This window comes from Carettochelys insculpta, chromosome 2, assembly GCF_033958435.1.
Source record: "Carettochelys insculpta isolate YL-2023 chromosome 2, ASM3395843v1, whole genome shotgun sequence".
In the NCBI taxonomy this organism is placed as follows: domain Eukaryota; kingdom Metazoa; phylum Chordata; order Testudines; family Carettochelyidae; genus Carettochelys; species Carettochelys insculpta.
The window spans coordinates 167,833,174-167,847,423 of NC_134138.1; the positions used below are offsets into that span (position 1 = coordinate 167,833,174).

The 14,250-nt window shown below is 41.8% G+C and overlaps 1 protein-coding gene across 6 annotated transcripts in view; it reads right to left on the minus strand.

Moving 5' to 3' along the window:
• The window catches only part of FHOD3 (formin homology 2 domain containing 3), a 639,020-nt gene that overhangs the window by 50,710 nt on the left and 574,060 nt on the right, over positions 1–14,250 (minus strand). For all 6 annotated transcript variants that reach the window (XM_074988019.1, XM_074988017.1, XM_074988015.1 and 3 more), the window contains 2 exons: positions 11,906–12,025; positions 11,225–11,386 (listed from right to left, as the gene is read on the minus strand). In XM_074988019.1, the coding sequence (XP_074844120.1) occupies positions 11,225–11,386; positions 11,906–12,025 (282 nt within the window). The remainder of the gene's footprint in view (positions 1–11,224; positions 11,387–11,905; positions 12,026–14,250) is intronic.

Genomic DNA, 14,250 nt, shown 5'->3' on the forward strand with positions numbered 1-14,250 from the left:
TCACTTATCTGACTTGCACTATCAGCGAATCAAAACAATACTACTAGGAACTTAATTTTTCCAGACAAAACATGTAAATTGCCATCTCTCTCTCTCTCATTCTGTGTGTCCCTCTCTCTCTCTCACACTTCCAGCTGTGGAAGTCATCTGAGATATTGGAGCTAGTGCTTCAACATTGCTCCAATTAACCTGTTTCACTAATTGACGTCCTTGCACATGGCATCATATTTGTCAGAAAACGCACAGTTTTTTTGTCTTACAAATACTTATGCAAAATATACTTTAATAGTAAAGGACATTAGACCACCATTTCTTCCTCCCTTTCCACCACGCAAAGAGACATGAACAGATATCCCCGAGTCTAAGCCTGAAGCACAGTTTCTCCTTCCCTTCCCACCATTACTACCCTGACTATGGTTAATATTTCTCTCTGCTTTTGGTCAGATTAAACAGGAGCCATAACATACGAGAAAAGCACTTGTGTTTCACCTTCCTCCTTTTCTCCATAAATCCAAGCTCAGTCCTTTGGCTCATTCTGCAGCTAGTTGAAGACTTCCTGTCCTCCCAGTGTATGTGTCAGTATAATAATTACCAGTTCTTTCCTGAAAGTAATTGCTACTCCCTTGTGTGCGTTGCTCCCATTTTCTTATGCTTATTCTTCAAAATCACCTGCTTCACCACTGTCTTGTATCAGCAAGTAATTTGAGAGTCTTGCTAGAAGAATCAAACAGAGCCTGGAAGTGTGTAACTGTATACGTAAGTAAGAACAGGACACTTGTAAGTTAGTTCTACGGAGCTGGCTTTAGACCTGATGCATGGAGATAATTAATGGAGATTAGAAAATTCCCCTAATATCAATTGACTCCAAAGAAAACAAAGGATTAAAAAGAGTAGCTACCCACAGGCTGACTTGAACCTGGGACCTCTGGAGCTTAGCATAGGAGCCTCAACAGTTTGAATTACCAGCCAGCTAGCTCTCAGCATAGACTGTAGAGGATACTCATTCTGACTCCGTGAAATGGTCTAGGTATCATTGTGTGGCTTACATACTTCCCCAGCGGAGGAAGCATGTCCCAAGCTTCAGAGACCCAGTTGAAATCCTGGACGAGTCCCCCAGGTCTGTTTTGAAGGAAAGGGTGTGAAGGGCTAGGGGGATATATGTCTGTTGAGTTATATTACCATTACTTTGTATTTAATTGACTATGTATGATATGATTATAGCGTTGCATACAAAGCTTGGCACAACTCCAAGGCCATTTCTACACATGCCACTTGTTCCGAAAGGGGCATGCTAATGAACAGCCCGAAGATGCTAATGAGGCACGGATGTAAATTTCCAGCACCTCATTAGCATATGGTCACATGATTTGGGGTCTGGAAGAAGCTCTACCAGACTCGAAAATAGCTGTGTAGAAGAGTGGCCCTGGAGGATTTCCCAGAAGGAGATTTTCAAGAATACAGGGTTTCCAGAAGGAGGATTCCCTTCCGTGAGCTCCCTGGGGGCCACGCTTCTGCATGGCTATTTTGGAGTCTGGAAGAGCTTCTTCCAGACTGAAAAACATGTGACCATATGCTAATGAGGTGCCGGAACTTTACATCCGCATCTCATTAGTGTTTTCCAGGCTGTTCATTAGCACGCTGTTTTTGGAACAAGTGACACGTGTAGAAATGGCCCAGTAGTTTAAAACGTCAATGGTCCCGTGCTACACAATTTTGTAGGGCAATGACATGGATTTGTTCTGTTTTAGCCTTCTGTAGTGAGGTTCCACTCAGCCAAGTGTGTTCTCATCACCATTTCTGAGAACTGTGACTTTGTTTAGTCCTTTGGAGAGGAGCCATAGGCTTCACAAGAGATTTTACAGCCTTGTTTCATGTCTTTTTAACTCTTTTCAGATGTGACAGGCTGTGGGTTTTTTAAAAATAACGTTTCAGGAATTCTCACATTGATGTTCATCCCTAGGGAAGGGGCATCTCTGTTTTTCTACATGATGGAAATTGTTTAGGCTTTGTGGTTTGGGTCTCCTTGAAGTTTTAGAAAGACACTTATAGATGAACTGGAACCCGAATTGCAGTGTAATCCGCAGTGAAATAATGATTCTTCACTTATGTCACTTTTCCTAAACCAGATTTCACATACTCTCTTCAACCATTCCATTGAAGAAGTCAGGTTGGAAGACTTCCATGTGCTAATACTTTGATTTGTGGTGGCTGAGATAAAGAGGGAATAGGGTTTAATTCAGTAATCCATCACTGGTACAATATGTGCAGGAAGGAGGAAGGCCTTGAGTATCATGGGGAGGATTAAGGCCATAATTTCACTTATTATGATTTTGTCTGACCTTTTAGAATATCATCTACTTTGGGCAGGGCCACTCAGGGTAGCAAACCACAGACTGAAATGCTGGGTGCAGCTCAGTATGGCTTTGGATTTAGAAACTCACAGAAAGTGCAAAAGTAGGTCAGGATTTCTTCCACTTCCCAAAATTGCAGGATACAGACTTCTTTGCAGAGCCCAGAGATACAAAAGCTTATGATAGATTTTGGAGGATTAGTTCTTATGTTTTCAACACTAGTTTTGAAGGTTTTTTTTTAAGTAATTAACTGAGTCACCATTTAAACTGTGCTTCAACTGCTAAACACAAAAATGAAGTGAGAAATATAAGAAACAAACCAGTACTGCTAAATGGCAAGGCATAAGAAAGTTATCTGAGCTGAAAAGAGATCCTTCAGAAAAATCTAATTGTACTGAAGCCAATAAAAAGGAGCATAAATTATGAAAGTTAATATAAGAAGAAAACTAGAAGACCTTTGATGGAATCTAAAGAGTAAGTAACTAAAAGTGGAAAAATAAATACCCCAAATTACTTAAATATATTAGAGGCAGGAATCTTGTCAGACAGTCTATGGGTCTGATGGAGTATGAAGGATGAAAGGCAGAAATTAAGGAAGACAAGGACATTGCTGAGAAACTAAGTGATTTTTCTGCACCAGCCTTCACAGCAAGGGATGATAGATAAGTACCTACCCCAGGCTCTGTTCTTTCCTGGTAATGAAAATGATGTACTTCCAGAGACTGAAGTGTCCAAAGAAAAGGTATTAGAACAAAACAATACATTAAAAATGAACAAACTGCTCGGATTAGATGCTGCTTACCCAAAAATCTGATGGTACTTAATAAGGTGACTGAACTGCTAGCAAAACCAGGCAATCTCTCATGAAAATCAGCTACTATGTTGGATGATGAGAGGGTAGCAAATGTTCCTGTATTTTTAAAAGTGTGAGGGTTGATCCAGAGAATTACAGAGCAGAAAGCCTTACTTCTGTGATTGCTAAACTGGTTGAAATGATATCAAAATACAACTATAAAACATTTAGGCTGCGTCTACACGTGCACGCTACTTCGAAGTAGCGGCAGTAACTTCGAAATAGCGCCCGTCACGTCTACACGTGTTGGGCGCTATTTCGAAGTTGAAATCGACGTTAGGCGGCGAGACGTCGAAGTCGCTAACCCCATGAGCGGATGGGAATAGCGCCCTACTTCGACGTTCAACATCGAAGTAGGGACATGTAGACGATCCGCGTCCCGCAACATCGAAATAGCGGGGTCCTCCATGGCGGCCATCAGCTGGGGGGTTGAGAGATACTCTCTCTCCAGCCCTTGCGGGGCTCTGTGGTCACCGTGGGCAGCAGCCCTTAGCCCAGGGCTTCTGGCTGCTGCTGCTGCAGCTGGGGGTCCGTGCTGCATATACAGGGTCTGCAACTAGTTGTTGGCTCTGTGTATCTTGCACTGTTTAATGAAAGTGTGTCTGGGAGGGGCCCTTTAAGGGAGCGACTTGCTGTTGAGTCCGCCCCGTGACCCTGTCTGCAGCTGTGCCTGGCTCCCTTATTTCGATGTGTGCTACTTTGGCGTGTAGACGTTCCCTCGCTGTGCCTATTTCGATGTTGGGCTGAGCAACGTCGAAGTTGAACATCGACGTTGCCGGCCCTGGAGGACGTGTAGACGTTATTCATCGAAATAGCCTATTTCGATGTCGCAACATCGAAATAAGCTATTTCGAAGTTGGGTGCACGTGTAGACGTAGCCTTAGATGATTATGATAGGATAGGATACAAACAGAACAGTTTCTGCAAAAAGACGACCATGTTTTACAAGTCAACTCAAAGTCCTTCAATGTGCCAAGAAAACAGGGATAAATGAGAACAATTAAACAACATTAATTTAGACTTTCAAAAGCCCTCTGAGAAAGTCCCTCCCAGTAAGTTAGTCACAAAATTAAGATGTCATGTGATGTGAAGCAAAGTACTGTCACTGATCAGAAATTAGCCAAGAGGGAGAAAACAAAGCATAGGAATATATGGTCAATTTTCATTATGGCACAAGATTAGCTCAGATGTCACAAGGTTTTGCTCTATAACTTTTTTGTTTATGCAGCTAGCAGAGGAGAAGCGAGTGCACAGAAAGCACACTAAGGACTTGCCAGACACCTGCCACATCTGCAAGAGATGCAGCAAGGACTTTCACTCTCATGTGGGTCTTCATAGTCACAGTAGACGCTGTAAATGAAGTCCTCAATTGCAACTATAAAGGGCGCGATCCATAGTCTATGTCGACTGAAGGATGCCTACTTTTTGTTTATTACATTAATTGATATATGGAAAAGAAGGTGAGCTCTTAGAAGGCAAAATCTCCAGATAAGAGAAATTTATTTAGACTAATCAAGGACTCAGAAGATCACAAGGAACTGGCAAGATCTAATCAAGCTAATTAAATAGACAACAGTGTGGCAGATACAATTCAGTGCTGATAAACGCAAAGTAATACACAGCAGAGTGAATAACCTGAGCCGCTCAGACACCTAGCTGAGTTCTATATTAACTGTACCCATTTAGAAAAACACCTGGCCGTCATTATGGAGCTCAATAAAGACTACCGTAAAATATGCAGCAGCACTCAAAAAAGCAAACAAAAATGTCAGGATGCTTAATGAAAGGGATGGAAAATAATATGGGATATATTATAATACCACTATATCAATCAAAGGTATGGCGTCACCTGGATTACTGTTTTGAGTTTCTTTCATCTCATGTCAAAAAAGGATACAGAAAGACTTCAAACACAGATGTGAGAATAATTAGGGTAGGGAAAAATGAAGAAGAAAGACTGAAGAAATTAGGGAGTTTGAATTGGACAGTCAGTCAGTAAGTCCCCAGAATGAAACTGAAAGCTGGCAGATTCAAAATTGATATAAGGAAATACTTTCCATTTGATGCACAATTAGACAGATATCGACGAAAACTAAAAAAAAGCAGGTTGCAGGATGCAAAAGAAGATTAGATGTCTATATGCACAACAACGACACCACAACAAAGAAAAAAATCTGTAAGAATTGCATTCTGGATTCCCATGTTGATTTTTATCAGAGAGGCAGCTGAGTTAGTCTGTATCTTCAAACACAACAAGAAGTCCTGTGGCACCTTAAAGACTAACAGATATTTTGGAGCACAAAGTTTAGTGGGCAAATACCCACTTTGTCAGATGCATGAGTGGGGGGGCGGTTCAGAGGAGGATTTAAAGAGGGGGTGTCAGTAAAGGGGAAGGCCAGAGCTGACAAGGATATTCAGTGGATGTGGCCCATTATCGGCAGTTAATGTGGAGCTGTGAACATCAAGAGAGGAGAAATCGAGTCAGTTCAGTCAGGGAGGATATGGCCCATTGTCAGCTGTTAACGTGGAGGTGTGAACGTCAAGAGCAGAGAAAGTGCTTTTGTAATGGGCCAACCACTCCCAGTCTCTGTTCAAACCTTTGTTGATGGAGTCAAATTTGCAAAGGAATTGCAGGTCTGAAATTTCTCTTTGTATTTTATTATTAAATTTTTTTTGTTGTAGGACTACTACTTTTCAATCTCTTACTGAGGGTCCAGGGAGATGGAAGTGTTCTCCTACAGGTTTTTATATGTTACCATTCCTGATGTCTGATTTATGTCCATTTATTCTTTTACGTAGAGACTGTCCAGTTTGGCCAACGTAAATTGCAGTGGCGCACTGCTGATACATGATGGTACATACTATATTTGTAGATGTGCAGGTGAAGGAGTCCCTGATGGTGTGGTTGATGTTAGGTCCTGTGATGATATCGCTGGTGTAGATATGCGAGCAGAGTTGGCAGTGGGTTGTTACAGAGATTAGCCAGACATGTACCCAGAAGCCACCTGCTACAAGACAGGCCCAACAAGGAAAACAAGAGAACACCACTGGCCATCACATACAGCCCCCAGCTAAAGCCTCTCCAGCACAACATCAGTGACCTGCAACCCATCCTAGACAATGATCCTTCACTCTCACACACCTTGGGAGGCAGGCCTGTCCTCGCCTACAGACAGCCTGCCAATCTTAAACAAATTCTCACCAGCAACTATAGACCACAACACAGTAACTCTAAACCTGGAACCAAGCCCCACAAAAACCTCACTGCCAACTCTGCTCACATATCTACACCAGCAAAAACATCAAAGGACCTAACATCAACCACACCATCAGGGGCTCTTTCACCTCCACATCTAACATAATATATCTAAAAGTAACTTAAATTTCTTATTTACTGTTATATTGCAACTCCCCTGGGGGTGTGGGGGCTGTCATAGAACAGCACACCATAAGAAATTGAAGAGAGTGGTAGAATGCAGGGGGGCTCAAAGCAGGGGGTTGAGGTACATCTGGGCTGCAGGAGTTAGGGCAGGAGACTAGACGTGTAGGGGAGCTTAGGGCAGGGGGTTAGTTGTGTGGGGGTGCAGGGGTCAGGGCAGGGGACCGAGTGTGGAAGGGTACTGCAGGAGTCAGGCAGGGGGTTGGGGTGGGTATATTTAGGGTGTTGTTCAGGATGACCCTGCCCCCAGATGCTTCTATTCCTGGCCAAATGGGAGCTGTGGGGGCAGTCCCCATAGGCATGGGAAGGGAACTAAAGGTGTGAGGGATGGGGGTGCTGCAGCAAATATGGATTCCTGGCCCAGTTTCTGGGGTCCTGGCTGCCAGCCTCACATGCCTGGAGTTCTGCTGCTGGCCTCACATGCCTGGGGCTCTGCTGCCAGCTCCACATGCTGGAATCCCATCCCCTGACTGCCAGCCCCACACACCAATGTCCTGCCTGCTCTCCTGATCCCTAACATGCTGGAGGCTCTGCTGCAATCTTGTGTGCCAGGGTCTCAGCTACCAAGCCCCACCTGTTGGGAGCTTTGCTGCCAGCTCTGCACACCCAGGGGCTCTCCTGACAGCCTTGCATGCCAGGGTCTACACTGTCAGCCCCATACACCTAGGACTTTGCTAAAGTGAACTTTGAACTCTCTAGGTCCCACTGATGCAGACAAATCCAATGTTCCCACAGAAGTGACAAGACTCTTCTTATATGGAATGCTATGGTAGCCATGTTGGTCCAGGTGGGAGAGAAGGTGGATGACCTAAGATCTTGTATACATAACAGCCAGTCACTCATATTCCAAAAATTATATTCTGGGGAGAAAGTCTGGGATATGGACTTGTCATGCCTACCCTGTCCCATGCTTTATGAAAACTGGCTTCTGAATAAAAATATGCATAACTCAAAGATGCTGTTTATGTGACATGCTATTTTTAAAGATGTCATCTGATGAATCTGCATATCCTATTTGTGTGCATGTATCTTTCTTGTATGCAAAGTTAGAAATATTAAGTGGAATCCAATTTATTAGGTCAGATATTTTAGTAAAAGTCATTAGTGATACTTTATAAACTTAACAGCTGGGTGATCAAGTCAAAAACCTGTGTATGGTTTTGTTTTTCCTATAAACCTAAACTGTGACTGGTCCTACAAAGACATGTGGCTAGGCCACCTAATGCTGGAACCCATTTTGAATCTGGCATTTTTCTAATCAAGGTGAAAACATTTGAATGTTCCCAGGTTGGTCAACAGGGATATAAAGGAGGAAAACCAAAGAACAGGAGAGTGGCCAGACATAAGGAGATCCCCACTTACCACTCAAGATGCCTGCTGGAAACGTGTAAGATTGGGCCCAAAGAAGGAGGCTTCCTAGCTTGTGAAAGACATGAGTAGAACAGCTGTTAGGGTAAGAATTTTCACGTAACAAGTTTCTAAGTGTATTGTGATTAACTGCTGTACTTCGTTTACATTGGTTTAGTAACTTAATTTGATTTGTCAGTTTTCATTTGCAGTTACTTAGGTACAACTTTTTACACTTAATAAAAACGCATTTGTTTATTATCATGCTACATGTAAATAATTGTTACCTGGTCTTGATAATAAACAAGGAGGTGAACTTATAAGTTTTTTTCTGTACAAATACTTTTATACACAGTAAGACAGATTTATTTGGGGTTTTAGTCCTCTTTGGGGGCTGGATCCTGAAAGCTGTCAAGAGCTTTTATCAGAGGGGTAGCCATGTTAGTCTGGGTCTGCAAAAGCAATGAGGGGTTGACGAAGTGGGTCTTTGTCCACATACATTTCTGTTAGTCTGTAAAGTGCCACATGACCCCTTGTTGCTTTTGAAGAGCTTTATAGTTGAACATTCCTTGGCTGGGGGAGACCAGAGCTTCTGCCCCAGCAGGATAGAGTGGTGGGGAGCCCCAGAGAGCAGGTTAGCAGGCTCAATGACATGACCAGCACACCAGGTGACAATCCCAAGGGGATCTCTGCAATCTAACCTGTCATATACACCTTAACACACTTAAAACCACTGTAGGGTGTGAGAAGACTTTGTAACAGTCGAGAGTGCAGTCCGACCCCTCTGTGAATCATCAGGTGAATTCCAAACAGACCAGTCTGTGCAAGGAGAAAGCTGCAAAACAACTAACCCTGCCATGGCAACAACTGCAAACAAGGCTTGACTGCAAAGACTTCAAGGCTACGCTGGCAGTAGGCCACAAGAGATAGGGATAAGGAATGCATAGGCAATTTTAGGCAATCTTATGTTAATGAGTTCAGCTTTATCAGCTAGTGTTAGGAGGCCTGTTACAGAGTCTCTCCCTGAGTGAAGCTCCGATGCGTCGGGTTTTCACCCCACTGGTGACTACAGCGTCTCCGGGGCTCCCATCGCGGGTGTCACACACTTTCAATAAACCAAATATAGCACTCGCCTTCTGGGTGCAGCCTCGTTTCTGGGAAACCCGAGCCTGGTTGGCTACAACCACCTTCACCAAACTAGGACAGTCTACCAGAGAAGCAGATAACCTCATGGAATGGTCTACCCAAATACCCCAAGAGAACCTGCTTCCACAGAGAAATAAAACCTCTTCGGACTGCACACCTCTATTTGTCACCTACCATCCATCCCATACTGAACCTCCTACAGGGTACCATTACACCACTACAACCCATAATTGATGAGGACCACAGCCTAAAATAAATCTTTCCTAAAACCACTCTTTTGACTTTCAAACAATTCTCCAACATTCCCAAGCTCATCATGAGAAGCAAGGTCCCCACAGACCAGGACTCACCAACTCTAAGCGATATCAGACTCTGCCAGAACAACAAATGCAAAACCTGTACACATATCCCCACTTCTAAAATGATGAACACCTCCCATAGGGGACTTTCCAAGGTCCATGACTTAAATACATGCCCATGACAACACGTGGTGTATGTCATGCACTAAATGCCACAGTAACAACAATGTGGGTACAATCAGACGATCACTTCATTTCTGAATGAATTTACACAAAAGATAAAAGACAAATACCATATCACCCATGGGTGAACACTTAGAAAACTATCAGCTTTTATCTGGCCACTCAGTCCACACCCTCGAAGAAAACCTGTGTGACACTTTGAAAATACGAGCCTGGGAACTTAACTAAGGTCGCTAGACAAAAAAAAATTATGGATGAAGACACTCTGGATTTGTGGCTTACTACAACAATTTGCTAACTGCTAACCTTTCCCATCCCTAAGCTTTCCCCCCCTGCTTCTACCCACTATGAATGGAGAGGTGCTAACTGACCATTTCACCTTGAGTGGTCCCTTGAAATATCTGTTCTTGACCTATGCTAACCAATCTGTTTCATCTTATATTTAGTTTCATTCACGGAACGTCTACATGGGGATTAAATCTATGTGGCATGGCTGTGGCAGGCCGAGATCAGCTGACTGTGCTCAAGGAATGTGGGCTGCAGGGCTAAACTTTGTTGTAGAGACATTTAGGCTTGGGGCAGAGTCTGAGCTCCAAGGCCCCCAACCCTCACAGGGTCCCAGAACTCAGGCTGTGGCTGTAACCTGAATATCTATTAGCAATTTTTTAGCCACAGATCTTGAGCCCTGTGAGCCCAAGTCAACTGACCCAGACCAGCTGCAGACGTTTTAATTCCTGTGTAAACATAACTTGTGAGTACATTCTCCAGACTTGAAGATGAGCTCTGTGTAAGCTTAAAAGCTTCTCTCGTTCACTAACAGATGCTCACCCAAAAAAAGATATTATCGCACCCACCTTATTTCTCTAACATTCTTCTGAAATAGTTAAATTTATAAAAGAAATAACAAACAAGTCCTCTGAGTCTCTTAATAAGTCTGAAATCATTCCATAAATATATTTACTTTAAAAATCGCTTCCTCAATACTAGAAACTAAACATCGGGTGATATCAATAAAATCAAATACTAGCCTGAAAATAGGTACAAACAAACTCACAAAGATATGTCCATAAATACTGTAATAACAATAACGTCATAATAATCACATCAATGATTTCTAGAATATCTGTATCAGAACACATCAAAGGCAATGAATTTGTTTCAGGTTTATGGATGATGTAGTAGTCTGTCTGATGAGGACCACAGCCTAAAATAAATCTTTCCTAAAACCACTCTTCTGATTTTCAAACAGTTCCCCAACATTCCCAAGCTCATCATCAGAAGCAAGGTCCCCATAGACCAGGACTCACCAACTCAAAGTGGCATCAGACTGCCAGAAAAACAAACACAAATGGGTAGACAAAGATACAGCCTGATAGAGCAGATACAGCCTGATAGAGCAGAATGCTGGTATTTTTAAAATTTCATACAAGTGATATGGCAAATCCACAATCATAAGAAGTACTGTGAGGAGGGGAGGAAGAAAAAAAAGAAAAAAACAAACATTTTAATGTTACATTTAAAACATTTTTGTTTGTCATGGAGACTGATAAGATCTGCCATCTGTAGCAAATGCAAGGAGCTTTTCTTCTTTTGTCCTCAGACATACCTTGGCTGACCTAGTGATGGCCCCAATTTCTGAATAAAGATCTGTGCTGTCTGGGAATTTTTCCACCACCATAGTGCAGACATGGTGCAGGAGCGACTGCTTATGCACTGTGTCCTTGACTTCTGGAACCTTCTCGAGGTAGCTTAACTCAAAAGCTTTGGCCTGCATAGGAAAATAATTTTTTTGTTTTTAATGAAAGTAATATATTTTGTCCATGCAGATCTCCTAAAAGAGAACATTTTAGTAAGTTATACAGTGTGTGAGGAGGTGAGGGGAAGAGATTATTCTTTTTAAACAATCCCAGAGCAGAAAGAATACATGGTTCTTTCTGACACAATTTTACATACTTCTGGAGAGTCAGTAGATGGCTAGACCATTACATTTCCAAAGAAAAGAACAAAGGAGTGATTCTGATTCAAGAACAACTTAACTGCAGGCAATGGGATTATGCTGGTGTAAAACTGGTGCGTGAACAGCAGGAAATCCCAAATCTCTTTGAGTTTATTCTGAAAGGGAGAAATAGGGTTCATAAAACTTACAACGTAGGTTTTGTTTTTTTAAAAACATTCCATGTATGTGTTATACATATGTACTGGTTGAAAACTGGGATGCTACATGAGGTACAGAAGTTCATGAGGAAACTGAGAATAGTAGTAAAATAACAAAGCAACAAAAGCTTACATTGGTTCCATTTAGAAAGTTCCCAATGGCTAGCAAAGTAGAAAGGATAAATCCCAAGGTTTTATTATGTTCCAGCTGGTCCATTCCTTCTTTGAGGTCCAACAACGGTTCTGCAACTTCCTATCATTTAAAAAAGTGACAATTTCAGGCTCTCACAGATCCTTCTGACTTATTTCTATGCTTTAAATTACTTATTGCAGAAGTTTTAAACAGTGATCCTGCACTGTCTTTTAGACTATTTGTACAGAGAGGTGGCAGTCATATGGTACTGGCTCTTCTTGTGAAATAACATAAAAAACCCAGAAGAGAAATAAATTAAATATTTCCTAAAGTGGCTTGTTCATGTAAGCGGTTGGTATCCTTGTCACAGGGATGTTAGGTGATTGCAAACAGAAGAAATGTCACTGCTGGGGGCTGCCATATTTGAGTTGGAGGCTTAAAAATCTCCACTGATGGAATGTCCTAACTCTGGCTTTTGTGATCGTCCAAGAACAAAGAAAACCTAGAATATTCGGTGACTTGACACCTTTAACCTGTCTCTATGGGTGCCTATGGATGGTAGCCACCTCTGCCCTGCAGATGTGACTTTTTTTCACTGCCACTTTAAAACTCAAAAACCACTGCAGTGTCAAGCTTTACAAAACTGACCTCTGATTTTAACCTTTTAACTTGCAAACTCTTAATGTGCCTGCTATCCATGCTAGTTATCTGTAAGCAGGCATGTCGACTGACAGACTTGGAAATGTAAATTCTCCTCCACTATCTCAGGAAATGGACTACTTTACATAGTTCAAAGGAAGAGAGATACAGTAATTGAAATAAATGATCTTATTTATGTGTAGCCAAGGGCTGTCTATTTTTGTACATACAAAAGGTACACATAGTTCTCAGTCCTTTCTATCAGCAAATTTAATCTCAGTCATCTGTAACTAGCATTCTTTTTCCACATTATAACCATGTTTATGATCTGAGCAGCCAAAATTAAGCCTTGGTATTTCAGGCCAAGTGGCAAAATAACTCAGAACATCTCCACCTAGATGAAACATGATGGGTTATTTGCAGATTATATGGATATTTTATCATAAACACGTGCAGGGCTCATTAGGAGATTATGTATTAACAATCACGATCATATTACTTTGTTGTGTAAATTGAAAGAAAAGGAGTACTATAGATTCCATTTTGGGCATATTCACAGTGACAAACAAATTCAGAGGTGATACAACTTACACATCAGAACAGGAATGTAAAGGCCTTGCCGACACACAAAAACACACACACACACTGCACCAATTTAAAGTTACGTCTAACTAGGTGAATCTGCAGCTAGGTCACTGTAGCTATGACAGCAGAAAACCTCTAATGTAGTGGTTTTCAGTCTGGGGTCCATGAAAAGTATAAAAAGATAAATGAAAATGATCACAGAAAATAAGTTTTAAATAAATTGCAAAATTATTATCAATTTTTATGTTTAAATTAAATATCTTCTGGTCAGGTTATTAACTGCCATCTGAAAATCTATGGTGTGGTTTCCTTTTTTCATTTAATCAAGTGTACATAGTGCCTAGAATTGGCTTTGATGGGGATCCGCAAACAGTTTGGGGGAGTGATTAGGAGAGCGCAAATGGTTTTGGGGAGGGGGGACTGGTGGTCCACACTAATGAAAAGGTTGGGAACCACTGCCTAGTGCAGACACAACCTCTTCACATAGAAGTGCTTCTTCCATTGGTGTAGGAACACTACTTCCCCAAGCAACAGTTGGTATGTATGCCAAGGGAAGCATTTGCCTGTTGACATAGGTGTATCTGCACTGGGGGGCTGGTGGGTATACTAATTGGTTTGATTTTTCATACCCTTGGCCAACATCATTAACTTGGGCTAACTGGAATGTGTATACCAGGCCCATAGAAAACTGATTTAGTGAAATTGGTTCAAATTCCTATGTGGACACACTTTAAACTGGTTCACAAGCATATACTGACTTAAGATATGTTTATTGTCCTGTGAAGATTGACCCCCATCAGGGTTGATCTTGAATTCGATTTTATGCATCTGGTAAAAACTAGTAAAGACATGCAAACTCAGTCTTTCTGAGGTCAGCAGTCAATCCCTGAATTCCACGCTATTCCATGGAGTAAGGGAGGTTGACTGGAGAAATGCTCCTGTCAACCTTACTTAGTTAGGTTAGTCAGGTAAGTCGATTTGCAATACTTCGATTCTAGCTATGCAATTGCTGTAGCTAGAATTGTCTATCTGAAATTGACTTATTTCCCTAATATAGCCTAGCCATTATCTTTAATTGTTAAATTAAGGAATTACGCTAAATCAGTACAGGCCAATTGTAA